Raw genomic sequence first — 27,994 nt, forward strand, 5'->3', positions numbered from 1 at the left:
GAGGAGGGGGGAGTAATAGGAGAGGATAAGAGTGAGGAGGGTGAGTGAGAGAGTAGAAGGGAATGGAGTAAGAGAAGAGGACAGGGGGAGTTAAATAAAGGAGGGGGAAGTATGAGAGAAGGAGGAGGGGAGTAAGAGAGAGGTCGGGAGAGAGGGACAGTGGTGGATGAGGGGGCTAGAGGAGGAGAGGGGAGGAGTGAAAGGGAGGGGGAGAGGGGAGGGAGGAGGACTGTGGGGAAGGAGGATGGATACGGATGGGGGTTTGACAGGGGTGGGGGGTTAGGGAGGAGAGAATGGGGTGGGGTTGGATGAACTGCGGTGGAGGAGGGGAAGGGAAGCAGGAGGGGACATGGGGAGGAGGTGGGTGGCAGGGGAGGAGGGAGGAGAGAGGGGGCGCCAAAGAGAGTGGGGTAATAAGGAGCGGGAAAGCAAAAGGTGAAGGAGGTGAGTATGAGAGGGAGTGGGACTCGTAAGGCTGCTGACAGGGGTAGAGACTCTAGTCCTGGGCCCTGAGAAAGCTGTCGGCAGCCCTGGATGGGATCATACTTTTCCTGCTGTTCCAATCAATTCTAAAATATAATTTAAAAAAAAATGTTTTTCTACTGTTGTACTCTTTCATGTGTCTGTATCTAGAATATAAACGTTGTATAATATAAATACTGCTTTGTGTAGGGGGAGGATTGTGATGGCTCTGTGTGTATAGTAGAAAGTTAAGTAGGTTGAGTAAGAAAAGGGCATGTGAGTGACTTGTGTGTATGAGGGGAGGAGCTGTGTGTGGTGTGTGAAAAGGGGTATCTGTGGTGTACGTGGAGGGAGTGAGGAGTGGTCTGAAAGTGTGGGGCATGAGGAAAGGTGAGTAAATGTGAGTGGGGTATGTGTGTGTATGGAGTTTGAGAGAAGTGGTGTGAATGTGGAGTGTGTGATCAGGGTTGCCACTGCTCCGGGTTAAACCCTGAGACTTCGGGTTTCGGGCACTTACCTCCGAGCTACGGGTTTAGCTTGACGTCACGTAGCATCCCGTTGTCATGGCAACGTGGCATCATTTGACGCCGCGCAGCCATGTTCACTGCAGTTGGAGGGGGAGTTACAGCAAGTCAGGGAATTTTTTTTTGTTTTTACATTTTCTCCGGGTTGGCCATCAGTAGAAGGTGACAACCCTGTGTGTGATAGATGAATTGGATGTGTGTGTGCGCGCTACATAAGAAGGGGGAGTGAAGGAGTGGCTCAGTGAGTAAAGACACTGACTCCACTGAGTTTGACGCAGGGGAACCTGGTTCAATTTCCGGTGTCGGCTCCTTGTGACCTTGGACAAGTCACCTTATCTCCCTGTGCCTCAGGCACCAAAAACATAGATTGTAAGCTCCACGGGGCAGGGACCTGTGCCTGCAAAATGTCTCTGTAAATCGCAACGTAAAACTCGCAGCGCTATACAAGAACATGCTATTATTATTATGTGGAGTGTGCATTAGAATAATGGTGAAGGAGTGTGGGGAATTTGTATATGTGAGAAGGGTAAATGTGCTGCATGTCAGCTTAAAGAGGTTATTGAGCTCTGATGAGCAGCGGTGATCCGAGATTTATAAAATCCCCTCGGGCTGACCCTGCTCCAGAAGGTTGAGAACCACTGATTGACTCTAAGCTCTAAGAGTGTGTTTGTACCTGCTATTCTCCTAGTTGCAGTATCGTGTACTTTTGTTAAGCAATTGCTAGGAATAGATGCACACATATATAGCAGGTATGTCATCTGTGCCAGTACTTCCCTGCTCTGTCTGTAAGTCCTGATAGCTGCAGGCATGACTGAGTTAACCTGTGGGCAATTGACCCCCCTTGTGCTTCTCCTGGGAGTAACTAGATGAGGGTGGTGACTCGTGGCAGGAGAGAGAGTCTATCGTGATAGGTCTGATGTCATGAGCTGGCCCCTTCTAGAAAGCTCTTAGCAGAATGCAACACAACTTACTGTGTCTTTGGAGCCCTGCTTTCAAGCTAGCAGGACATGCTCCATTGCTGTAAGCTCCTCCCCATTGTGAGGGCAGGCTAGGCCTGAGTAACATCATAGACCCGCACCCCAGAATACCAGGGGGGGTGTACCACCCAGAAGCTGTGATCTGCTGCTGTACTGTGTCGCTGTGTGATGCGCTGCAGTGGATGCAATAAAGAATACCATTTGACATATATACCTGCCTGGATGTCTTCAGTGTGGAAGAAAGGAGGTATATGTGTGTGTCCCATAGGGAGTCCCCTGATTCTATTCAGGACCCATGGGACTGGAGGTGCTGACACCAACTGTACAACGAACCCAGAGATCTGTCTAAGCCTGTCCTGTTCCTGTCTCCATAACACCGCACAGACAGACCTCAGACCTCCTGCAGCCTCACAGGTATAGCACTACCCACACCTGGTAATAATAGTAGACCCCCAGTACTGGTCCCTATGTGAGATTGGGGGGGCGGGGGGGGGAGGTAGCAGTGTTACACATACTTACACAAAAACATTTCCGCTGGGCTTCAGGAAACCTACAAACTTGACAAACGCATACAGCCCCTTTAAACTCAGAACCCAAATCCACCACATCATATATATTGTGTTAAAAAGATTGTTACTAGGATTGTGATCTCATGTATAGAACTAAAGACAAAAAGGCCTAGTGCCACATCTAACATGATCATTTATATAGTTAAAAACGTATCTATTTATACACAGGTCATTTAGTTCAATTCTTTGGCCACAGTATTTTAAGCCAACAAGCACGTCACGGTATGGCCCCTCTGTACGGTAGGCAGGGCCACCGCCATGGCAGAGTGTCCAGGGCCCAGTGGCTGCAGGGGACCCGGCCGATGTTTGAAGTTGGGCCCGACCTCTGGACAGGCCCAACTTCTTCGCCCGGCTGCCTGTCCTCTCGTTGCCGTCAGGCCCTGGCTCTCCCCAGCTGAGGACCTCCCTCACTGACACTGTCCCACGCTGAGCCTCTGACATCGGCGCACGCTGGAAGCAAGCTGGGCCCAGCTTCCATCATGCACGAGCATGAGAGAGAAGCCCGACACACACTGGCGTCAGAGGCTCACTGTGAGACAGTGTGGGCGTTCCTCCCTGTCCCGCTTCTCTCAGATGTTGCTGCCCACGGAAGACACAGAAGATGCGGAGGAAGACAAAGACGAGGACGGGCTTTATCCTGGCAGGGTAAATACAACTTTAATTTACTTTATGCTGGCTGGGTAATGTTTTATTTTTAATGGGCAAATGCGCTATTATCCAGACATGGATAATAGGCCTTTTGCCCATTACAGAGGGGGTTGGGGGGTTGTTGGGTGGCCATTGCTTGCCAATGTGGCAAGATTATCACAGTGTAAATCACTGGATTAAATGGCTAGAGTTTTGTGTTCTAGTAATGTATATATTATGGCAGGGGTGCGTAAACTTCCTGAGCTGTGCCCCCCTGCCTGCCAGCCGCAGCGTTCGCGCCCCCCCTCCCTCTCAAAGGACCCGGCTTCAAATGACGCTGTGGGTCATGTGATGTCACGTCTTCCCACTGAGTCATTTGACGTGCTTTGCCATGGCGACGCGTCACGTCACATGATGCTGCGTTGCCATGGCGATGCGTCATTGAAGACCCGGCAGAGAGCAGGTAAGGGAGTTACAGAGGCCTCACGCCTCTCCCGGCATTTAATTTCAATTCATCGGGGAAGAGTGCGGGGCCTCTGTAACCACCGTGCCCCCTATAAATTCTTGTTTCCGCCAGTTTGCTCACCCCTGTATTATGGTAATGTATTTTATTGCACTGTAATGGTTATTTTAAAGGGCAAAATCACCATTACCCATCTTTGGAGTTGGTGGTAGAGGGGGTGGGTGAACAGGGTAGTTGCCCCGGGGTGGGTGTTTAAGCCTTGCAGGAGGGGTTAACCCCTTCAATAGGTAATGAAGGGATTGACTCCTACTACAACCTTCCTGGGAGGCCTCTGAAGAAGTTGTTTAAAGACGAAACGAGTAAGGCGGCCCTAATCCCCAGTGACACGGCGCTTTTAGCCACTGGACAGGTCCTCTGTGAGGTTTGAGGCTATTCTGTTCCTCTAATGAACTGTGGTTCAGTGAAAATCTGGCGTAACTGTTGCGATTCCTGTCTCGGTGTAGCAGGGGGATTAAATTCAGTGTGCTCTGATACCACTTCCTGTCTGCGAGCGGAGGACGTGCAACACAGACCTCACGTGTGCAGCCAGTGGAAGATATTGTGAAGCGTCTAAAGCGTAGCTGGGGACGGACGGAGTATTATACTCAGAAATGCGAGTGACTCGCTGTTGTTTGTGAGTTGAACCATTGATGATTTTTATAGTGTAATAAATTGTTCAAGCAATATTACACTAGGAGAGTGCGCGTCTCATTTTCCCTCTCCCTTTTATTTCTTTTCAGATTATCTATGGGAGTGGTTTTCCCTGTGTAGAAGGCAGCCAGTGGATCCTAATTTCCTTTTATTGGAACATATATTTTCACTGCTTGGACTTTTAAAGGATTAAGGGGTCTATGTACTAAGCTCAATGCTTTTGCGTTCGGATGTTCACAAAAAGCACGTCCGTTAAAAAGTGAGGCCGGAGACGCGATTCACTAAGGCCTTGAGCTCATTTTCTAACATACGTGCTCAAAACACCCACAGCGTACGTGTTGCTTTTTTCCCCCCTGCTAGCGTTATTAAACTTCACGTACGCTAGCTGATAGAAAAAAAAGCCGCATGTAACATTTGCATGGAGATTTGCCATCTCCATGCAAGGCTGTTACAGGCAATCATACACTAATTAAAATCATTTTAATAATAGTGTACATGAGCAGGGGTCTCCGGAGCTGAACCGCATTGGTTTCAGGTCCGAGGACCCCCTACTTCAGGAGATACAGGCCCCGTTTTGGGGTGCCGGTATCCCCTGCAGAATTTAAATGTCCCGATCACGTGACACGGAAGCTTGAAAGTGCAGGGGATAACGGCACCCCATAAAGGTGCCTGTATCTCGGGAAGCAGGGGGTCCCCGGACATAAAACCAACGCGGTTCAGCTCCGGAGACCCCCTGCACATCTACACTATGAAACACATGTATATAAAAAAAGATTTAACAAACATCAATACACGATGGTTATAAGCACAGCCAGGGTTAAGATGCATAGCCAGTAAACCCACCTCTTAACCCTGGCTGTGCTTAAAGCTGTGACCATGCAGCAAGCTTAAGCCTATAGGGAACCATGTTTAAAATGGTTTTGAAGCAAAAAGTGGCACTGTGTGCTAATTTGCATGTCATTTCCCAGAATCCCTTGCTGCAGTGGAAGTGCTGTGTGCTGGGTGATAATGGTGAAAGGCGGGGTTGCAGACCTGCCTAAGACATGCAAATGAGCATACAGTTATATTTCCATTTGCTATATGCTTTGCTGTGGAGGAACTTAACTATGTATATGTATATATATATATATATATATATATATATATATATATATATATATATATATATATATATACAGTGGTTGACAAATCACCAAAAAATCTACTCGCCGCACAAAAAAATCTACTCGCCACCTAGTACCAAACGTGTGCTGCTTGGGCCAATATTTACTCGCCCGGGGGATAAATCCACTCGCCCGGGGCGAGCAAATGTATAGGTTTGTCGAACACTGTATATATATATTATATATATATATATATATATACAGTGTTCGACAAATAATGATAACCACTCGCCCGTGGCGAGTGGATTTAGGCCGCTGGCGAGCCGTGCTGCGGCTCTATGAATTCCCCTGCTTGTGCCAATTTTTTTTTAAATAAATAAATAATCCCCCTCCCTGATTGGGTTAACGCGGGGAAGAGGGCCGCGGGGAAGAGCCCCTTCCTTTGATCTCCTCCCCCTCCTGATATCCTCCCCCTCCTGCCCCTGATCTCCTCCCGTGAGTCAGGGGGGGCCCGGCCGGGCGCCAGTTAATTACATTTTTAAAAAAAGTTGAAAAAAATGGCGCTGATTCCCGTGGTTCTGGCGCGCATGCACAGGGCAAGCAGGGTGTCCTGCCCTCTGCGCTGCCTGTGGACCCGCTGCCTGTTCCCCCCAGCATCCCAACCCCCCCTCCCCACATGGGACGGAGGGGGAAGCACCAAAACAAGCCCCGCGCACAACCCAGCCCCCCCCCCCCGCTCCCCACGTGGGACAGAGGGGAAGCACCAAAACAAGCCCCGCGCGCAACCCAGCCTCCCCCCCCGCACCCCCTCGCTCCCCACGTGGGATGGAGGGGGAAGCGCCAACACATGCCCCGTGCGCAACCCAGCCCCTACCCGCTCCCAACTTGATACGGAGGGGGAAGCGCCAACCCAGCTTCCCCCGTGCGCGCCTCCTGCGCCAGGCCGCCTCCTGCCCCTGATCTCCTACCCCCGATCCCCGCTTGCTGCCTGGGGGTGTCCACCTCTGAAGGGGGTTCGCTTCGGTGGGGGGAGCGTGCTGCGGCGTGGGGGGAGCGTGCTGCGGCGTTGGCCGCTTCGGGGGGGGCCCTTGCAGAGGCCCTCCTGCCGTGCGGAGGGCCCTGCTGCCTTGCGGAGGCCCCCGCTGCGATGTGTGACCCCCCCCCTGCCTTGCAGAGGCCCTCCTGCCGTGTGGATGGCCCACTGCCATGCGGAGGCCCCACTGCTGCCACGTGCGACCCGGTGAGTGTGTGTGTGAGTGACAGACTGAGTGACTGTGTGTGTGTCTGTGGGTGTCTGTGTCTGTGAGTGTCTGTCTATGAGTGTCTGTCTATGAGTGTCTGTCTGTGAGTGTCTGTCTGTGAGTGAGTGTCTGTGAGTCAGTGTCTGTGAGTCAGTGTCTCTGAGTGTTTCTCTGAGTGTGTCTCTGAGTGTGTCTCTGAGTGTGTGTGTCTCTGAGTGTGTGTGTGTCTCTGAGTGAGTGTCTGTGAGTGAGTGTGTCTGTGTGTCTGAGTGAGTGTGTATGTGTGTCTGTGAGTGAGTAGTGAGTGTGTCTGTGTGTCTGAGTGAGTGTGTCTGTGAATCTGTGAGTGAGTGTGTGTGTCTGTGAGTGTGTCTGTGTGAGTGTGTCTCTAAGTGTGTGTGTCTTTGCGTGTGTGTCTCTGCATGTGTGAGTGTGTCTGTGAGTGAGTGTGAGTGTGTCTGAGTGAGAGTGTGTGTCTGTGAGTGAGTGTGTGTGTCTGTGAGTGAGTGTCTGTGAGTGTGTGTGTCAGTGAGTGTGTGTGTCTTTGTGTGTCACCCTCTCCCTGTGTCGCCCTCTGCCTCTCCCTGTGTCGCCCTCTGCCTCTCCCTGTGTCGCCCTCTCTCTGTGTCGCCCTCTCCCTGTGTCGCTCTCGCCCTCGCCCTCTCACTCTCGCACTCTCTCTGTCGCACTCTCTCTGTCTTTGTCTCTCATTCTATCTGTGTGTGTGTTCTCTCTCTCTGTCTCTCTGTCTCTGTCTCTGTCTCTCTCTCTCTCTCTCTGTGTCTCTCTCTCTTTCTCTGTGTCTCTCTTTCTGTGTCTCTCTTTTTCTTTGTGTCTCTCTTTTTCTGTGTGTCTCTCTTTTTCTGTGTGTCTCTCTTTTTCTGTGTCTCTCTTTTTCTGTGTGTCTCTCTGTGTGTGTGTGTGTCTATGTGTGTGTGTCTCTGTGTGTGTGTGTGTCTCTGTGTGTGTGTGTCTCTCTCTCTATGTGTGTCTCTCTCTCTGTGCGTGTGTGTGTGTCTCTGTGTGTGTGTCTCTCTCTGTGTGTGTGTGTGTGTGTGTGTCTCTGTGTGTGTGTGTCTCTCTCTGTGTGTGTGTCTCTCTCTGTGTGTGTGTATGTCTCTCTCTGTGTGTCTCTCTCTGTGTGTGTGTCTCTCTCTCTCTCTCTCTGTCTCTCTCTCTCTGTCTCTCGCTGTCTCTCTCTCTCTCCTGTCTCTCTGTCTCTCTCTCGTCTGTCTCTCTCTCTCTGTGTCTCTCTCTCTCTGTGTGTGTCTCTCTCTCTCTCTGTGTCTCTCTCTCTGTGTGTCTCTCTCTGTGTCTCTCTCTCTCTGTCTCTCTCTCTCTCTGTCTCTCTCTGTGTGTGTGTGTGTGTGTGTGTGTGTGTGTGTGTGTGTGTGTGTGTGTGTGTGTGTGTGTGTGTGTGTGTCTCTGTGTGTGTGTTTGTGTCTCCCTGTCTCTCACCCACACTCTCTCTCACACTCTGGATCTCTTATTTACCCTACATGTCTTAACTGCCCTATACCTACACCGAAAATAACCTATGCTGCTTTCTTCCAGATCTAACTCTCGAGCTTCACACGAAGACATCGGAATCCCCCCTAAACCAGAAGACAGGTAGGGAACACATCCCCTCCAATGTATAACATTGCGGGAATGAGGGTACCTGGACATTGGGTTTGGGTACTAGGGGGCGAGTAGATTTTTTGGTTGGGCGAGTAGATTTTTGGGTGATTTGTCGAACACTGCATATATATATATATGTATATATGTATGTATGTATGTATGTATGTATGTATGTGTGTGTGTGTGTAGCCCGTTATAGTTCACTACAGTTGTATTGTGTCCAGTTGCTCCGGGCCCAAACCTTTTGTATCGCACGCTATAATACCTAATACCTATACATAGACCCATAAAACTCAGGTCCCCACCTCAGCGACTGAACCTATAGTCTGAGGGAAAGAGGGGTTACATGTACAAATATACATACAGTACAGGACAATAAACACTATGCTCCTTTTTGGTGAATGGCCTTTGTTATAAGTCAGTACAGTGCTGAAACCCCTACTTCTTCTTTAAGGGTGAGCATAAAAATACCACAGAGCTTTTCCCGGTGCAAACTGCATCTCATTCACAGGCCGCCTTAACAGCTTCTAAAATGATATCTTCACAGAACACACTCAACAAAATAAAAAGGGAACCATATGAAGAACAGTTTTATAATTCAGCATAAATCACTTTCACTATGAAACATGTGCAGTAGTTTTCCTCACATAAGTATTATGCCCTAACTGAAAGCAGCATGTACAGTATTGTATTCCCTGAGATACAGTATTTTTTTATACGCTGTTTGGAGTTTAGCTTATGGACCTAAATTCCGAGAACTACAAGACCAATCATAAATGATTAAAGAAACATTACAAGATGTAGTTACAGTGTCACATGGCTGGGAGTGGCAGTCACAGTTTTGCATTATTCATTTCTGTAATTAAGTGGATAGTATATTAAATTGAACACAGGATGTGAGAGGGGTCTTTGTCCTCAGAACAGCAGGGACTTGAGAAAGATATCTGCCCCTATTTGCTGGAGTGTCCTGCTTTGCGATACCTCGCATACCCCTCTGGCAATACTTAATGTTTTTATTGATCATTTTTTTCAAAAATAAAAAAAGGGGGATTCAAAAAATAAAATAGGAGAAGGGGTAATATGATAATATAGTATTATATACTGGTTGATATACCCTGCGTTGCCCGGGATGTAAAGAAAAATTATGTTGTTGTTGAAAAAAGTTTGTTTCTAAACAAACAGCAGTACAATGAACATGTAGCTGAGCAAAGTCTATGTTTATTGCAATGCTTGTTTATAAACAACATTTTTAGTAGTTCCAGTTGGAGCAAAGATATACAACTCATTTGGTGATCCGACTCTAGAACATGCCACATATAACTGTCCATGGGAGAAACAGGGTGATTCTAAGTTGGTACCAGGGCACTTGATTGACTGCCCTTGTGATATAGTATTTCACAATAGGAAGGGGGGGTTAGGGGGGAGGGAAAGGGGACAGCATTTGAAACAATATAACATAGTGAGTATTTTGGTTAAATACAACATAGATAATAGATCACTCTGATCAAAATATTCTAGTCTTTATTATGGGAATATACCTGCATGTCTAAACCAAGGAAGCTGTTACATTTTTTAAGAGGTTTTACAACCCCCCCAGTGCAGGGGTCTGCAACCTTTCAAGGAAGAAGAGTCATTTTATAGACAATGTATTTATCAATAATATTACTGTGTAACCATTAACATACTCTCGGGCCTCTTGTTGCCGCCGGGTATCTCCCCAGATGCTGGCCTGCCTCCTGCACTGTCCCATGCTGGGCCTCTCTGTGACATCTGCGTGCAGCAGCATGAGAGAAGCCTGGCGTGCAGGACAATGAGGGAGAAAGGCAGCAGTTGGGGAACCGCGAAAGAGGAGAGCCGCATGTAAGTGCGGAAAGAGCCGCATGCGGCTCGGGATCCGCAGGTTGCCGACCACTGACCTAGCAGAATGTCTGTCCGGAAACTCCTCCTCCATTACCAGGAAGCCTGAATTTCTCTATTTTCTGAGGTCTATTTACTGTACCTGTTACAGGCTGCACCATTTGGCTTTTGAGCAACTTTGCCCAATGCAATGTGGAGGACCTCCCATGAATTAGCATCATTACCTGGCAGGAGCAGGAGAAGGAAGCAGGTCCTGAATCCAAACAGTGTCATGTCCCATGAGGTCATCACTTCTCTTAGTTTTATTGAATACTCTCTGATGCTTGAAGGTCAGCGAGTGTCTCTAGACAACAGTACTGTATAGGAATTATCTTTGTGCTGTGCTAATCTTATATGAGTAGGACACTCCCACACAGCCAAGTATGTTATTTCCTCAAATAAATCTTTAAAGCAGCACCCTCCCTCCCCCCCCACCCCTTTCCTCTTTTTAGTGCTAAAAATAACAATTTCCTTCATCTTTATTTTCGGAAGTTACTGTGGTAATCTAAGGCCTGGGACATGGTGCAGGGAGCGGCGCCGGACAGCGCTGATGCTCATGATCTCCTGCTCCCTTGTCCCTGCATGAGCATCAGCGAGAGCGCTTGTGTGCAGGATGGGAGCCGGGCGGGAGGTGGGCATGGAGGCGGGCCAGGTAGCGGGGCTAGGGCACCACGACACGGCGCCGACGTCACGGACTGCCATTGGCTTCTTGCAGTCATGTGACCGGCCCTGCGCTTGCATGAGCGGCAAAATTTAAACTTGCCTGTCTCCTGCATTTCCACACGCCTCCGCACACCTGCGGAAGCGTGCGGAAGCGCCGTCTAAAGCCGCGCTGATAGGGATAATATTTCTCCTCAGCGCGGCTCAGCACGCCTCAGCACGGTTTTTCTGACCATGTCCGAGGCCTAAGAATGGCACTGGGCTCTGATGAGATTTTAAGATCACGGACACTTAATACTTCAAATGCTTATACTGTATCTCCTGACCGGAGCCTCGGATGTTACAAATAAAAACAGCGTTGGAAAAAGCAAGCAGAAATCTATTAAATAAATAAGGAGATCAGTGTAAACTGCTGCTTTAAAAAGCACAGTGGCATTCACTAGACATTATCATACTTTCAAACTTCTGTGAGAAGCAAGCTAAAATTTGACCAGCTCTCGCTACTCCCAGATATAATTATTTTTTACCTAGATAGATGTGAGCAATTCCCGGAACCCCCGACAAATTTAGGTTTTTCATTTAGCTATCTGGTGTAAGAAATAGAAAGCAGTGATCTCATCTCCCAGTGACACGGGGGCTTCCTACTGACCACGTGGAGGCCTAAGGCTATGGCCCCTGTGCGCACGCTGCACGCGTGACGGACTCGCCTGGCGGCGCTCGTTCCCTCCATCCGAGTGATCTGAAGGACTTCATATCACTCGCGAAGGGGAGGCGCGGTGGGAGCACGGCCATGATGTCATGCGGCTGGTTCGCCCTCATTGGTTGAACCGGCACCGTGACGTGGCCGTCGCTCGGCCGCCGCGCCAAAAGACAAAAATCTTGTCTTTTGGTTAAGGTGGTCACGCATCGCGCTTTCTGCCGGCGCGCGCAGGCAGTGACTGGGGCCGGTCCCATAGAGGGCCGTATCTTGTGCACGCCATAGCGCACACGCAGCCGCGAGCAGTGGAGACGAGGCCTAATTTGTTCTCCCGGACAAGTATTCTGGTCTGGCACCGTGGAGATCCACGTGACCCCCCTAGATCTATCCATGGGAAAAACAAATATTTTTTTAAATCCTCAACTTCAAAGGGTCAAAACTCCATAGTGCAATCTAAACCTACTGATGGTGTTGGCTCTCAGAGCATCAGCTGGAGAACTATAGATCACATAGTACAGAGCTATACACTGCAGAAATAAAGATGGCCAGTACATATGATCTTATCACTCTATCAAAAGGTTCGACAGTGCCGCCAACAGAAATCGTGGGGCCCAGGACAGACATTTTAAGCAGGGCACCCCCCCCCCCATGTGTGGGCGGTATTGCGAGCCGCCCACCCCATTTCACACCTCACAAGCCCAATCTGTCACCCCCCCTCTTCCCATGTATTTCTCCCTTCTGTCTCACCCCCTCTCACTCTCCCGCCTCGCATGTATTTCTCTCCCCTGCGTTTCACTCTTACTCCCTCTTTTCCTCACTCACCCCCTCTCTCCTCTCCCTCCGTCAAGTCAATTACCCCACGCTCACTCAGTCCCTCCCCACAATTCCCCCCACAACATATATACTTGTAACGCTTGCGCTGCCCACGAGCAAGATAGGACCCTGGTACTGAGGTGGGAAAGTAGCAAACCACGCACCCACAGCAGCGGACGCGTGCCTGGCAGGCGGATTGTCAAACGTAGCCGGGTCTGGGTTGGAGAGAGTGAGTTAGTCGATACTTGCCGAGGTCTTGGAGTATAGAGTTCAGAATAGTCAAAGTCCGTTAGCCGTGGTCTGGGGTTGGAGAGGTCAGAATAGTAGATGTCCATATAGCCGTGGTCTGGGTTGGAGAGATCAGCAGAGTCAAGGGTAAGCTGGGGTCAATAGCCAGAGAGATTCCAAAGACAAGCCGGGTCGGTACACGAAGGGTTAACTGCAAGAAAACACAGGACAAGGAGCAAGGCACAACAGACGTAGGAGCTCAAGGCTACAAGGAGTTATGCTCAGCAAGGTATGCGAGGAACTGCAGGGTTTAAGTTGCACACAGGAACCAGTCGCAAAGGAGGCAGAGCAGAGACGTGGCCACCGTGGAGGCAAGGATTGGCTGCAGGAGACAAGTGGGCTAAACAAGTACTTGTCATGTAGCTGGGGAACGGTGCACGTCGTCACGTGTGCGCGGCACGCACGAGAGACGCGTGGCGTGGCTGAGGGGGAGGAGCTAAACTCCGGGCACTCTAGAAGAGCTGCGCGGGCACTGAGTAGACCCATTTCTGAGTGAATTATGAGCGAATTCGGCCCATGGGAGTAGTTCCACCCAGTTATCCTGTGCATCAGAAATAAAGCATCGCAGGTATTGCTCTATTGACTGGTTTGTTCTTTCGGTCTGTCCGTTGGTTTGGGGATGATACCCAGAAGAAAAAATAAGAGAGATATCCAACCTTTGAGCGAAGGCATGCCAAAATTTCGACTTATTTCGAGCACAGATTGAACAGGAGTTGATGAATTCCTTGAAATCCTTAAACATATTAGGCCACCAAAAGGTGCGTCTGATCAAATCGGAAGTCCTCTTTGTACCCAGGTGACCGGCAGACCTAGAGGAATGACCCCACTCAAGGATCTTCTGGTAAAATTAAGGTGCAGCATACAAACAACCCTCCGGCACTTCCATACCCTCAGGGATGAGCATCTGTGTCTCCAAGATCTTGCCAGTATATCAAAAGTGTTAGTCGAAATGACATATTTGGCGGGAAGAATGGTCTCAGGAAAGTCTTCGGATTTGTCTTCGCTGACGAATTGATGGGATAAGGCGTCGGCCTTAAGATTCTTAGTACCAGGAATGTAGGAAATTATATAGTTGAATCTGGAAAAGAACAATGCCCATCGAGCCTGACGGGGGCCGAGGCGACGGGCACCTTCGATATATAAAAAAAAATTATGGTTCGTAAGAATTGAAATAGGGTTTTCAGTACCCTCCAGGAGGTGTCTCCACTCTTGCAGAGCAAGTTTGATGGCCAAGAGTTCCCTGTTGCCAACATCGTAGTTTTGTTCTGCGGAGGAGAATATTTTTGAGAAGAACCCGCAAGAGTGTAGCTTATCCTGAGGGGACTGTCTCTGTGAGAGTATGGCTCCTGCCCCAATATCCGAGGCATCTACCTCCAACGTGAAAGGAAGTTTAAGGTCTGGATGGCGTAAGATAGGAGCAGAGACAAATGCTTTCTTAAGGGTTTCAAAGGCCTGGCATGCCTCAGGAGACCAGGAGGACGTGCCCGCATCTTTCTTTGTCAGGGCGATGATGGGAGCACTGGCGGAAAAATTACAGATACGATAATAATTGGCGAAGACAAGAAACCGCTGAATCGCCTTAAGAGAAGTGGGTTGGAGCCAATCTACCACTGCCTTAAGCTTATCAGGATCCATAGAGAAACCCTTATCAGAGATAATGTATCCCAAGAAAGAAGTGAATGTTTGGTGGAAAATACATTTCTCCATCTTGGCATAGAGATGATTCTCACGCAGACGGGAGATAACTAATTTAGTGTGTTGGATATGCTCGGATATAGATTTAGAAAAAATAAGAATATCATCTAGATAGACAATTACAAAAATGTTGAGGACATCTCGAAAAATATAATTCACGAATTCTTGAAAGAAAGCTGGGGCATTACAGAGCCCGAAAGGCATGACCAAATATTCATAATGGCCGTCTCATATTGATGGTCGTCCCCTTGTTGAATGCGTATGAGATTGTAGGCCCCACGAAGATCGAGTTTAGAAAAAATGGAAGAACCTTGTACACGATCAAAAAATTCCGAGATGAGTGGCAAAGGTTAACGATTCTTCATGGTTATTTTGTTAGGGCCCCTATAGTCTATGCAAGGATAGAGTGAACCATCTTTCTTCTTAACAAAAAAGAAGCCAGGGGGGGAAGAAGCTCTAATGAACTCTCTCTTTAAGTTCTCCTGAATATATTCAGACATAGCTTTAGTTTCAGGAAGGGACAGAGGGTAGGATCTGCCTTTAGGAAGGATGGCACCCGGCAGAAGCTCTATGGGGCAATCATAATGGCGGTGCGGAGGTAAAGTTTCAAAGCGTACTTTATCAAAAACATCAATGAATTCTGCATATACACTGGCGACACACTTTATTCGAGCTCGGCTAGTCCCACGAATTCGGGTATACCCGGGTGTATTGAGGTTTGTGACTGTTTTCTGCCCGAGTGCATTGAGGTATTTTCCATGCAGGGATTGAAGCATTTTATTCCCGCTGGCTGCAATACTGCACAGTATATATATATATACTGCATTACAATTCATGAATTTATGCCATCTGGTAGACACGCGAAGCATTGCAGCCTATTAAATCCTAATCATTATCATTTAACAGATCAGCCGCCCGTCAGCCAGGCATGAACCCAGGCTGGGAAGGCAAACGCAATGGGGCTTGTCAGAGGTGAGGAGCGGCGCATTCCAGGTATCTGCCAGGTACATACTGGGTATTTGCTCGAATAAAGTGTGTTGGTGCAGTACTTCAAGAAGAGTAGGGTTGGCAGGAGTACTCGTCTCTGCGCCAGCGATAAGTTGTACCGAGGATACAGGAGCAACCCCAAAGGCAACACCCCATTGTATAGGTCTCTTGTCAGTCCAGTCTATAATCGTATTGTGTTGTTGGAGCCAAGGAAGACCTAGAATTACCTGTACAGAGGGTGAATGAATAACATCCAGTGAGATCTTTTCCTTGTGACCGTCAGTAGTAGAGAGAGTAAGAGTAGGAGTAGGAGTCTCCAATGAAATGAAGGCTGGCTGGAGAGGACGTTCGTCAATAGCCTCTAGACCCACCGGTATTGATTTCTTGACCAGGGGAATCTTATGTTTGGTAGCGAAATCTTGATCCACAAAGTCCATATAATATACACCATAAGTGGTGTCACCTGTCTTCTGAGAAAGGAAGATGTGGTGTTAGTTGTAATCAGGTTAATAGCCAGCAGAAGATGCTAAGCCTGGAGGTTTAGTACCAGAGAGGAGAATATAAAGAACTGATTCACTTCCAACATGGTATGCAATCCTTCTATAATTTCTACAGCAAAGACAGAAAAAAACACTTACGATTACATTCACATATCTCAGACAGGTACATAAACCTGCCTTTACCCATAGTTACTCAGCAGAAATGACAGACAGACAGATACATAGGGGGTTACAGTATCCACAAAAGTCTCCTGACTGCAAAACTGGGCAAAGTCTGTGCAAAAGAGTTGCACCAGATATTTCACAGTAAAAACTCCCAGTCCTTTCAATGGGATTCTTTTTCTTTGATGAATATGGTTCTGTTTTTTGCACTGCTTTGCCCTACTGTTCCAGTCGGGAGACTTTAGTAAACAGACTCTGCACATACTAAGTGCTAAGTCATAATGCACCTTATGGCTCATTCACTTCCCTTGCCCCACTTAGTAAATTTGGCTTTTAACCTTTATGCATGCTGAATACATTTTTTTTAATGATTGCTTGCTGTGTAATGTGTTTCAAAAAACAGATTTATCATTCAAAAAAATACCATAGAATCAATAACTCTGTTTTTATACAACTATTGCCCCAGTTTGCCAATGAGAGACTATGGCATGATAAGAAAGAAAAGTAAGGGATCATATTTAAGAATGGTTGAGACAATCAGAAGACTCATAACTCTTAAAATATTACATTTACTACTTCTCCAGAATAATTATATACAGTAATTATGTCACCAACTTGATTAAAGTGCAATCCCCCTAAAAAAAAAACAAAGTTGTTGTTGTTTTTTTAATAGACACAGGAAAGCAAAAAATATTCAAAATGTATATTTATTTATTATATATCTTATACTGTACTACACATGTTGAATTATAATAAGGCAAAAAGAACACAATTTTTGTGAAAATGTCTCCGGAGGGTAGAGTACTGTGTAGAGCATACGAGAGGCTTATTGAAAGGTGACATTAACAGAAATAGAGTATCACCGATGTCACCATTAGAAGACCCCCTTCAACCTGTCACTGATTTTTCAGGGGGTCTGACTCGAGTCTTTTATTCCACCAAATAAATATTATCTGTGGCTTGGTTTGGTGCCCTATCCAGGGCCCCCAGGATTAACACAGGCGTGGTGCTGAAAATAAAAATGTTTACACAGCTTGTTAAAGTATACATTTCAGGTGGAAGAAACAAGGCAAAAACACTGTAACAGGAAAATTGGCACAGCACGTATCCAATTATTAATTATAAAATTCTAGGTTGCTACAGTAGTCTCATATTGTCCATCGCGGCCATTATATACATAGGCAAGATAGGTTTAATGAAATCCTGAGGAAGGTGATAAAAAGTGGTGATATCTTTCCCACTTCCATAAGTAACTAGGTGATGCATACTCATTTGCATGCTCGTTATCAATACTGGGGTTACACAGAGGGAGTTAACGGGAAAGTTAGCAACGATACTGTTGCATATAATATAAAAACCCCACTGTATAATGCAGGAGACTGAAACTAACATTTCGTTTTCCCTGGAGGAAACGATACTGGCTGAGGCTCCAGGGCCGGCTTGATGGTGGTACCATCAGTGCCAATGCACCAGGTCCTGCACTTAGAGGTATCACGCTCTTCCCAACAACATTTAAACTAATTTCCGGGGTAGAGCATCTCTTCCTTGTGATGACGCGTTGCCATGACAACATGACATCACATGATGCCGCGACTTGATGACAAAGAGACGTAGCTGGTGGTAGTGCCAGAGATGAGGAGCATGTGGAGGTGCAGCAGAAGGTAAGAGGCACTGCGCTACCCCCAGCACCAAGCCCCGCCAAAGTCCCAGCCGGCCCAGCTTTTCCAGTAAGCATCTCAGAAACCATGGTGTTCCCAGAGCTATACTGAAAGTGGTTCTGCTTAAGGGACTCCTTGCTTCACATTCGTGTAAAATATAAAGGTGGGTACTAAATACAATTAGGATTGGGAGGGCTGCCCCATTGACTGTAGCTGTATTGTGTACGCCAACTAAGCCCTTCCATGCAACCAAGCAAAAAATATCTACCATGCTGTTGTGAAAAAACCCATGTGCATGAGGTTCTCTAGTAATATTGTATTCATTACCTTACTATTCCGCTCATCTTCGTTCTATGGTAGCTGCCTGGAGAGCAAGTTTTACAGAGAAAGAGGACTTTAGTGCAATTTTGGCTGAATAAAACCTTATAAAATATATACCCACAGACAGTCATCCACTATCTGATTTCACGCACCTCAACCTATGCATTCTAAATCTCTACCTAAAAACATCTATTTATTCTTTATGCTCTGTCCATAACCAGTCACTCTATAAAACACACATAGTTTTTCTATTATATAGTTTGACAGTGCTGAGTTTCTACTCTATGATCTATTGGTAAGGTTTTCATTTTGGTATGCTCTTGCAATAACTGACAGGGAGTAGGAAACCAATGACATACCTGTACTGCATTGTGTTAATAGGGCCAGCTTGATGCAATGCCCAGTTTTTCATGTTATGAAGTTACACTACTGTATCGTGGTCCCCATAATCCTGACCATATCATTTGACTCCTATTTTTCTATGGTCTTATGTATCCAAAGTTTCACCACTGCAAAACCAGTTCATAAAATGGTATCAGATGTATCAAAGAAAGATGTATCTATGTATCTGATGCAATTTGTACCCGGGAGGATTTGATATATATATATATTTTTTGTATATATTATTTCCCCAGTGAAATGATCCTGGTCCTTATCCAATCACAATAAATTAGAAATGCCATACTTACATCTGTACACAAGCACTGCCAAGGAAATAATTAGCAGGAGCAGGAGTACAACGCCAGCAATAATGTGAGGCATTGGATCCAGTAAGCCTGTACTCTCCTAAAACATAAGAAAATGGGGTTGAAATTAAAATAATCTGTTCTGTGGGGAGTTTTTTTCACTTTGGAACTTGTTCTACATCCTCCAAAGTGGCCAATCGGGACGTTTGGGATGAAATACCACATTGACTTCAATAGTGAATTTCGGCAGAAAACAGCCCCAACAGAGACTTTGGTGGATATAGAATAAGACCCTTAACCTTTACAGTGCCCTTGTGATGTACCTGGCACAGCATGACCCCTGCCACGCCAGAGGTCATTATGATGTCCCAGGTATGTCAGAGGAACTTGCTCGTTTTCTTGTTTCAAATTTTTTATTGTTTTTGGAGAGATAAACAACATATAATAGACATAGTTATACATATACTGGTTGAACATTGACAATTGTGGTAATTACAGTAGGTTTCAACAGTCTTTTATCTCTGCTTGAATAAAATGTTTGTTTTAACATGTTCATTGTGTTATTGTCTTATGTTCCCACAGTTTAGATTTTATTAGGGAAGCATTCACTTCCTCGTCTGTCTCTCTTAGAGGTGGCAAAGGAAAGAGAAGAGCAGAAAAGAAGAAGAGAGAGGGGGGGAAGGGGGGAGGAGGGGACGAGCCAGTTGTCTAGTCCCTCTATTTACTTCCCTATAAGGTTACTAGTTTCCTGGCCATATCTCCCAGATTTTATGAAATTTGTCCATCTTTTGGCTCAGTTGCGCCGAGAGGAGTTCCATCATCTTTATTTCCCTGATTCTTCGCAGCACTGTCTGTTTGGAGGGCACATTTACCTTTTTCCAGGCTGCCGCAACTGAGCAGCGGGCTGCCGTCAGAACATGGATTATCATTTTGCTTTCTGCTGTTTCTAGGTCATCAATTGGTTTGGCTAAAATCATGGTCAGCGGGTCCACCTCAATCCCTACCCCCAGGTATTCTCGAATCAGTGTTTGAATCATGACCCAGAATCCCTGAATTTTTGGACAATTCCACCAGATATGAGCCATATCTCCTCTTTGCCCACACCCTCTCCAGCACAAATCTGAGGATCCGGGGAAGATCTGGCTCAGCCTGTTCGGGGTTAGGTCCAATGAAATAAGATTTTGTAAATATTCTCTTTGATAGTGGTACAAATTGATGTTTTTGAAGCTGCCTCCCAGATATCCTCCCAGTCTTCTCTATCGATCTCTATATTCAAATCTTCTGCCCATCTGAGCATATAGTTATGCTGGGAACAACCTGCGGATCTCGCCAGGCCCAGATAAACCTCCGAAATCAGTCCTTTACAATAATATCCTCTCCTGCACAGTCTTTCCAAATGTGTTAAAGGTTGGAATGCCGAATCTTTGGAGACTGTTTGCAGGTAGTGACGGATTTGGAGGAAACCGAACACTGGAAGGTTTACTATTTTATATTTTTTCTCTAGGTCCTGGAGAGGTAGGATCTTACCCTTTTCTACAAAGTCGTCGGCTACCATCATCTTTAGCTTCTTGAATTTATTAAGTCCCTGCGGGAGCCAGCCTGGGGGAAACTCAGGGTTATTGAAGATAGGGGTTAATAGTGTGGAGATGGCTATCAGCTCATATTTCCTCTTATTTTTGGTCCATATCCTCCATGTACATTTCATTGCTCCCAGTTTTAATGTCTCCGAGAAGGTCTCTCTTCCCCCCTCAGTCCAGAGAGTGGCCCGGAGAGAGAGAGGTCTCGCATAGGTAGACTCTATCCCAATCCAACAACTTGTGGTTTGGTCGTTGTTCCACATTATTACTTGTTTGAGTTGGGCCGCTAAATAGTATTTAATGATATCCGGGACTGCCAGGCCTCCGCATTCTTTAGGAGCTAGTAAAATAGATCTAGCCACCCTAGGTCTTTTAATTTGCCAAATAAATTGGAAAATTCTATTTTGCATATTTTTAAGCTCAAACATTGGGATATCTATTGGAAGAGTCTGAAAATAATACAGGTCTTGGTAGAATATTCATTTTGACCGTAGCTATTCTTCCTAGCCAAGATATCTGGTATTCGTTCCAGCTCTGGAGGTCTTTTTTTATCTTTTCGAATAAGGGCGGGTAGTTGTGTTGGAATAATGATTTATACTCCCTTGTTATCTGAATTCGTAGGTATTTGATCTTTGTGGAGCTCCATTTGTAGTTAAAATTTGCTTGCAATAGTTTAACCTCGGGATCATGTAAGGATAGGTTCAATGCTTCCGACTTATCCATATTGATTTTGTATCCCGAAATTTTGCTGAATTTGTCTAGTTGTGAGTGCAAGTTCGGGAGTGAAGTCAAGGGGTTGGCTAGAGTTAGGATAATGTCATCAGCAAAGAGGGATATTTTATCATTTGTCTCTCCAATTTCAATTCCATTTATGTGTTTTTCATCTCTAATTGTCGATGCCAAGGGTTCGATGGAAAGAGCAAATAGAAGCGGAGACAAGGGGCATCCCTGCCGAGTACCATTCTTTATGTTTATAGGGTTTGAGTCTCCTCCTGGGAGTTTCACTACGGCCGTGGGAGTTTTATATAGGGCTCTGATCCCCTCTACGTAACGGCCCTTAAATCCGAATTTAATTAGTGTTTGGTCTAAATAGTCCCACCTTATCCTGTCGAATGCTTTTTCCGCATCGAGGCTCAACAGGATGGCCTTCGTGGATGAGAGATGTACATGGTCGATTATGGAGCTAGGACCATCTTAAACTTTTTATAATACTGATTGGAGAAACCATCTGGGCCCGGCGTTTTGCTGGGTTTTAGTTGGGAAATGGCGTCTAATAATTCTTCCTGGGTTATTTCCTTATTTCGTTCCAGAAGATTATTTTCTGAGAGTTCCGGAAGTTTGCATGTCTCCAGGTATCTGGAAATAGCTTCCTCATCCGAGCATCTTTTTTTGGGAAATTTAAGTTATATAATTTGGAATAGAAGTCTGAGAATGAATTTGCTATTTGCTTCTCGCAATATGTTTTTGTAGCTGTCTTCGTTTGGATAACCGTTATTTGAGACTTGGGGCCTCATGCAGAGAGCATAGAATTTTAAAATTGGCGAATTTCATAAAAAGTAGCTTTTTTGGAGAGTTTTAGTCTCCATATGCAGAAAAGTGCGAATTCTGCTATGTTTAACATGGATGCGTGTGGCGAGTTTAAATTGGCGAGATGCGCGCTTCAGAAACGTGTAAAAACAAATTCGCGCCTTTTTTTCCCCTTTACTATAGGCGGCGAGCGCCATCTTGCCATCTTTTCCTGGCGCGGCAAAAATGCGAGAATCGCGCCATTTTTTGGCGCGAACAGCCGCTTTATGCCGTTCGCACCTCTCTGCATTCGGAGAGTTTTAAAAATGGCGAGATGGAGGTTCTCGCCAGCCGCGAGGCGAGTTTTAGCAATTGAAAAAACAAAATGGCGCGTTTTTCGGAACTCGCCATTTTCTGCCGGTTTCTGCGCGAAATTGTACAAAAAATGGCGAATTTCGAAATAACGATGCTCTCTGCATAAGGCCCTTGGTTCTCAGACCTCTAAGTTTAGAGGCTAACAATCGGTCGGCTTTATTACCTTTGTCGTAATATTTTTGCTTGGTCCACCTTAACGCCCTCTCCACTTCGTCTATTTGAATCTGCTTAAGTTCAGATCTGGTTTTGTCTAGTAATTTTAATAATTTTTTGGAGGGATTGGTTTTATATTTTTGTTCTAAAAGTTGAACTTTCTCCGCTAATTCGTTGTAAAGTTTTTGCTTTATTTTTTTCTTGTGTGAAGCTATGGAAATTATATTTCCTCTTATTGTGGCCTTATGGGCTTCCCATAGCACTGCTGGTGACTTTACTGAGCCCTTGTTCAGCGTAAAGTATTCTCTGAGTTTTTGTTTAATGTCTATCTCTACGTCTATTTGGTTTAACAGAGAATCATTCAGTTTCCAATTGTATTGATTGTTTTTATAGAAGGGGAGGGAGAGTATCAGTGATACCGGTGCGTGATACGACCATGATATTGATCATATGTCTGACTGGGAGGTTGCCTGGAAGATGTCTTTAGTACCCGGAAAATAATCAATCCTTGAATAGGTCTGATGTTGGGGGAGAAATGTACTGTCCCGGCACAGCTTATTCTAACTAAAGACGCGAGCTGGCCGGGACCGCAGCGGGCTAGCAGCGGGTCTATTCTCCGGTTTGAAACCGGAGTTTCCCGCGCTTTCCCGCGCTTCAATAGATAAGCGCTATGGCGCTTACTATTGAAAGTGCACACGCGGCACTGGCCGAGTTAGATTAAACTTTGTCGCCACTGTATGAGCTGTATAGAGGTTTATGCTCCTTTTTTTTTACCCCTAACGTGTGTGTGTGTGTGTGTGTGTGTGTGTGTGTGTGTGTGTGTGTGTGTGTGTGTGTGTGTGTGTGTGTGTGTGTGTGTGTGTGTGTGTGTGTGTGTGTGTGTGTGTGTTCAAGGTGTAACTACAACACAGACATGGGTTTTAGCCCATTCATTTGAGTGAAGTTGAAGTCTTTTTCAGCACTGGGAAGACAGCTTTACACCATGATAGATATGGGTAGGATATGTTTATTTGTATTACAAAAGGTTACTGTTTATTAGGTTCAGTTAGGGTATTTTCCAACATCTGGTCCTATTTCAAGGAGCAATCCAAGCAATAACCTACATGTGTTTTTTTGTTTGTTTTTTAAATAAATAAGTTCTGTAATATTAGATAAGACTTACTACCTTTTTTTATTTAAAAATTCAACTATGCCATTTTTAATGAGTTTTAATATACTGAGCATCCTTTGATTTCTATAGCAGGTTTTAGCCCACCTTCCCCAGCAATGCAAGATCTCTGTAACACTTTCCTGTTTGTGCTCATTTGTTTCCGATATTCCCAGCAGTTTGAGATGCAAACTGTAACAATAGATCAGGGATGAGCAAACTTTTTATGCCGAGCCCCCCTTTTCATCCATGAAATTTCTCACTCCCCCCCCCCCTACCTGATGTAATCAAAATCACATGACGTCAGCGCACGTGAGCTGGTTAAGCCAATGAAGGCGAACCAGCTTTGTGACGCCCCCGCCACGCGTCTACAAAAAAAGTATTTAAAACGAATTACATCACTTAAAAATAATCATTATAATATTTGTCTAATAGCGTCCCCATTTATGTATTATTGATTTCTCTCTTCCCGTCACATCAGGACCTCTCTCCCCTCTTCCACAGTCTCACTCTCCTCTCCCAGTCTCTCCCTCTCCCAGTATTTTTCACTCCCCCTCCAGTGTCTCTTTATCTCTCCCCTCAGTGTCTCTCCCTCCCCCCATTATCTTTCCCTCCCCCCACTCTCTCTTCCCCTCCCCCCAGTGTGTCTCTCTCTTTCTCCCTCCCCCTAGTGTCTCTCTCACTCCCCCCAGTGTCTCCCTCCCTCCTCTAGTGTCTCTCACTCTCTCCCTCCCTCCAGTGTCTCTCTCACGTCCCTCCAGCCATTGTGTGTTTCCTCCTCCCACCAGTGTCCCTCCCCCCCTCAGTGTCTCTCACTCTCTCCCTCTCCCCAGTGTCTCTCTTACACTCTCCCAAAAGCCATTATGTCTCTCCCTCCCGCCAGTCTCACTCAACCCTCCCGAGAGTCTCACTCAACCCTCCCGCCAGTCTCTCTCAACCCTCCCGAGAGTCTCACTCAACCCTCCCGCCAGTCTCGCTCAACCGTCCCGCCAGTCTCTCTCTCTCTCTCCCGCCAGTCTCTCTCCCTCCAGCCAGTCTCTCTCTCTCCTGCCAGTGTCTCTCTCATCCCCCATGTCTCTTTCACCCCCCTCCCCATGTCACACTGTCACACTCTCACCCTCCCTCCCCATGTCACACTGTCATTCCTCCTCCCCATGTCACACTCTCACCTCCCCACACTCACCCCCCCATGTCACACTCTCACCCCCCCTCCCCATGTCACACTGTCACTCCCCTCCTCATGTCACACTGTCAAACTCTCACCCCCCTCCCCATGTCACACTGTCACTCTCACCCCCCCTCCCCATGTCACACTGTCACACTCTCACCCCCTCTCCCCATGTCACACTGTCACACTCTCACCCCTTCTCCCCATGTCACACTGTCACACTCTCACCCCCTCTCCCCATGTCACACTGTCACACTCTCACCCCTTCTCCCCATGTCACACTGTCACACTCTCACCCCTCCACACTCACTCCCCCTCCCCATGTCACACTGTCACACTGACTCTCACCCCCCTCCCCATGTCACACTCTCACGTTCTCACCCCCCACACACTCTCACCCCCCCCTCCACACTCACCCTCCCCTCACCCCCCTCCCCATGTCACACTGGGGCACTCTTACCACCCCTCCCCATGTCACACTCACACTCTCACCCCCTCCCCATGTCACACACACACTCACACTCACCCATGGGCGTCCGCAGGGGGGGGCAAGGGGGGGCGCTTGCCCCCCCCCCCTGGATCCTGGGCCGCCAACAGCGGGGAACAGAGGGCACTGGCGTGACAGGATTTAGCGCGCTCTTCTGCAAAAAAAAAAAGCCTCCCTTGTCTCCTGATTGGCTGGCGCGTGTTGGCACGCTGCCAGGATTATTATTTTTTTGGCCCTCTCAACTCTATCTCAGCGGTGCGCAAAACTGGGGGGCGCCAAATTATTTAGGAGGGGGGCGCAGCCTGTGCGGCGAAACAGAGCAGAGCAGAGCAGTGGCGGGCAGAAACTCGCTGCTGCTGCTGCTCTGTGCTTGCAGAGGGGGCGGGGCGTCCCTCTGCACACAGACACAAGCCCTCCTCTTCCTGCACCTCCAGTGTTCAGCAGCGTGGGGAGCCGAGCATGCAGTACGTGTGTGTGTGTGTGTGTGTGTGTGTGTGTGTGTGTGTATATATATATATGTATAGTGATGTGTGTGTGTATATATGTATAGTGATGTGTGTGTGTGTATGTGTGTGTGTGTGTGTGTGTGTGTGTGTGTGTGTATATATATATATGTATAGTGATGTGTGTGTGTATATATATATATATGTATAATGATGTGTTTGTGTGTATATATGTATAGTGATGTGTGTGTGTGTGTGTGTGTGTATATATATGTATAATGATGTGTGTGTGTATATAGTGATGTGTGTGTGTGTGTGTATATATATATATATATATGTATAGTGATGGGTGTGTGTGTGTGTATATATATATATATATATATGTATAGTGATGTGTGTGTTTTGTGATTGAATGTGTGGTGTGGGGGTGTTTGTGTTGTTTTTGATTGTGTGTGTTGTGTGGTGTGATATTAGTGTGTGTTGTGATATTAGTGTGTGTTGTGATATTAGTGTGTGGGGGGGTGTTGTGTGTGTTGTGATTGTGTGTGTGGTGTGTGGTGTGTCTGTGTTGTGATTGTGTGTGTGTATGGGTGTTGTGATTGAATGCAGCGTTGCACAAACTGGAGGGTGTACGCTCTCCCAAGCTTGGCGCTTGGGGAGACAAACAAAATTGACATTGAAGCATGCTCAGCAGCAGTCAATGCGCACAACCCCACACCCACACACAGCCACACACAAACACAGAAATAGCCCTGATTCATACACCCCACTCGTGCTTGCAAAATTATGCAGGACACCCTGTGCTCATGCTTGGAGAGTTGGTGATGTCACCACTCTCGGCGGCAGCGTGGACGCAGCCTAATTTTGCAAGCGCGAGCTGTTGAAACATATTTGTATTTACATTGTATATCGTTTAATAAAGGGGGGGTTCATGTGATTTTGATTACGTCAGGCAGGGGGGGCCCGAGAAATTAAATGGATGAAAAGGGGGGCTCGGCATAAAAAGTTTGCTCACCCCTGCGGAGTCTATCTGACCTTGCATAGCGAGGCCCGCCCTTTCCTGCATGGAGCAAGTCAGGTGAGTACTGCTCCATGCCACTCTCGCTTCCCCCTTGTCCTCCTGCTCTGATTCCCCCCCCCCCCCCCTGCTCCGATCCCCCCCGTTCCAAAATCTTCCCCCTGTTCTGATTCCCCCCCCCCTGCTCCGGTCCCCCCTTCCCGTTCCGATTCCCCCCCTGCTCCGGGTCCCCCCTTCCCGTTCCGATTCCCCCGACTGCTCCGGTTCCCCCCCTGCTCCGATTCCCCCTTGTTGCGAGTGTCTGAGTTTGTGTCTGAGTGTGTGTCTGTGTGTGTGTGTCTGTGTCTGAGTGTGTGTCTGTGTGTGTGTGAGAGATCAGGGGGGGAGGGAATGAATGTGAGGAGGACGGATTCAGGGAGTGGGTTTGAGTCAGAGGGGGATAATTGATGGAGGGGGGAGAGTGAGGAGACAGGGGGTGTAATAGAGGAAGTGAGGAAGAGAGGGGTGAGGGGAGAGAGTGAATGAAGAAGAGAGGGGGTAAGAAAGAGATGGGGCTACACCTTGGGACTATCTGCATTAGAGTGGCACCAGACAAGGTGTGTGTGGTGTGGTGTGTGTGGTGTGTGTGGGTGTCTGAGAGAGAGAGAGTCTGAGTGAGAGAGAGAGAGTCTGAGTGAGAGAGAGAGAGTCTGAGTGAGAGAGAGAGAGTCTGAGTGAGAGAGAGAGTGAGTGAGAGAGTCTGAGTGAGAGAGAGAGTCTGAGTGAGAGAGGGATTTTGAGGGGGAGAGGGATTCTGAGGGGGAGAGGGATTCTGAGGGGGAAAGAGAGTCTGAGGGGGAGAGAGTCTGAGTGAGAGAGAGAGAGTCTGAGTGAGAGAGAGAGAGTCTGAGTGAGAGAGTCTGAGAGAGAGAGAGAGAGTCTGAGTGAGAGAGAGAGAGAGTGAGTGAGAGAGAGAGTCTGAGTGAGAAAGTCTGAGAGAGAGAGAGTCTGAGTGAGAGAGAGAGAGAGTCTGAGTGAGAGAGGGATTCTGAGGGGGAGAGAGTCTGAGGGGGAGAGAGTCTGAGGGGGAGAGAGTCTGAGGGGGAGAGAGTCTGAGGGGGAGAGAGTCTGAGGGGGAGAGGGAGAGTGAGGGGGAGAGGGAGAGTGAGGGGGAGAGGGAGAGTCTGAGGGGGAGAGTCTGAGTGAGAGTCTGAGAGGGAGAGTGAGAGTCTGAGAGGGAGAGGGAGAGTCTGAGAGGGAGAATCTGAGAGGGAGAATCTGAGAGGGAGAATCTGAGAGGGAGAATCTGAGAGGGAGAATCTGAGAGGGAGAATCTGAGAGGGAGAGTCTGAGAGGGAGAGTCTGAGAGGGAGAGTCTGAGAGGGAGAGTCTGAGAGGGAGAGTCTGAGAGGGAGAGGGAGAGTCTGAGAGGGAGAGTCTGAGAGGGAGAGGGAAAGTCTGAGAGGGAGAGGGAGAGTCTGAGAGGGAGAGTCTGAGAGTGA

At 47.2% G+C, this 27,994-nt stretch overlaps 2 protein-coding genes across 2 annotated transcripts in view; both read right to left on the reverse strand.

Moving 5' to 3' along the window:
* The window catches only part of LOC142494583 (hepatitis A virus cellular receptor 1 homolog), a 37,275-nt gene extending 26,771 nt beyond the window's left edge, over positions 1–10,504 (reverse strand). The window contains exon 1 of the mRNA XM_075599033.1: positions 10,358–10,504. Coding sequence (XP_075455148.1) covers positions 10,358–10,421 — 64 coding nt within the window. The 5' untranslated portion in view covers positions 10,422–10,504. The remainder of the gene's footprint in view (positions 1–10,357) is intronic.
* Positions 10,505–16,686: 6,182 nt separating this feature from the next.
* The window catches only part of LOC142495986 (CMRF35-like molecule 8), a 32,835-nt gene continuing 21,527 nt past the window's right edge, over positions 16,687–27,994 (reverse strand). The window contains exons 5-7 of the mRNA XM_075602182.1: positions 18,643–18,739; positions 17,960–17,996; positions 16,687–16,983 (exon numbers count right to left, since the gene is read on the reverse strand). Coding sequence (XP_075458297.1) covers positions 16,905–16,983; positions 17,960–17,996; positions 18,643–18,739 — 213 coding nt within the window. The 3' untranslated portion in view covers positions 16,687–16,904. The remainder of the gene's footprint in view (positions 16,984–17,959; positions 17,997–18,642; positions 18,740–27,994) is intronic.

The sequence above is a fragment of the Ascaphus truei genome, chromosome 5, assembly GCF_040206685.1.
Source record: "Ascaphus truei isolate aAscTru1 chromosome 5, aAscTru1.hap1, whole genome shotgun sequence".
Classification (NCBI taxonomy): domain Eukaryota; kingdom Metazoa; phylum Chordata; class Amphibia; order Anura; family Ascaphidae; genus Ascaphus; species Ascaphus truei.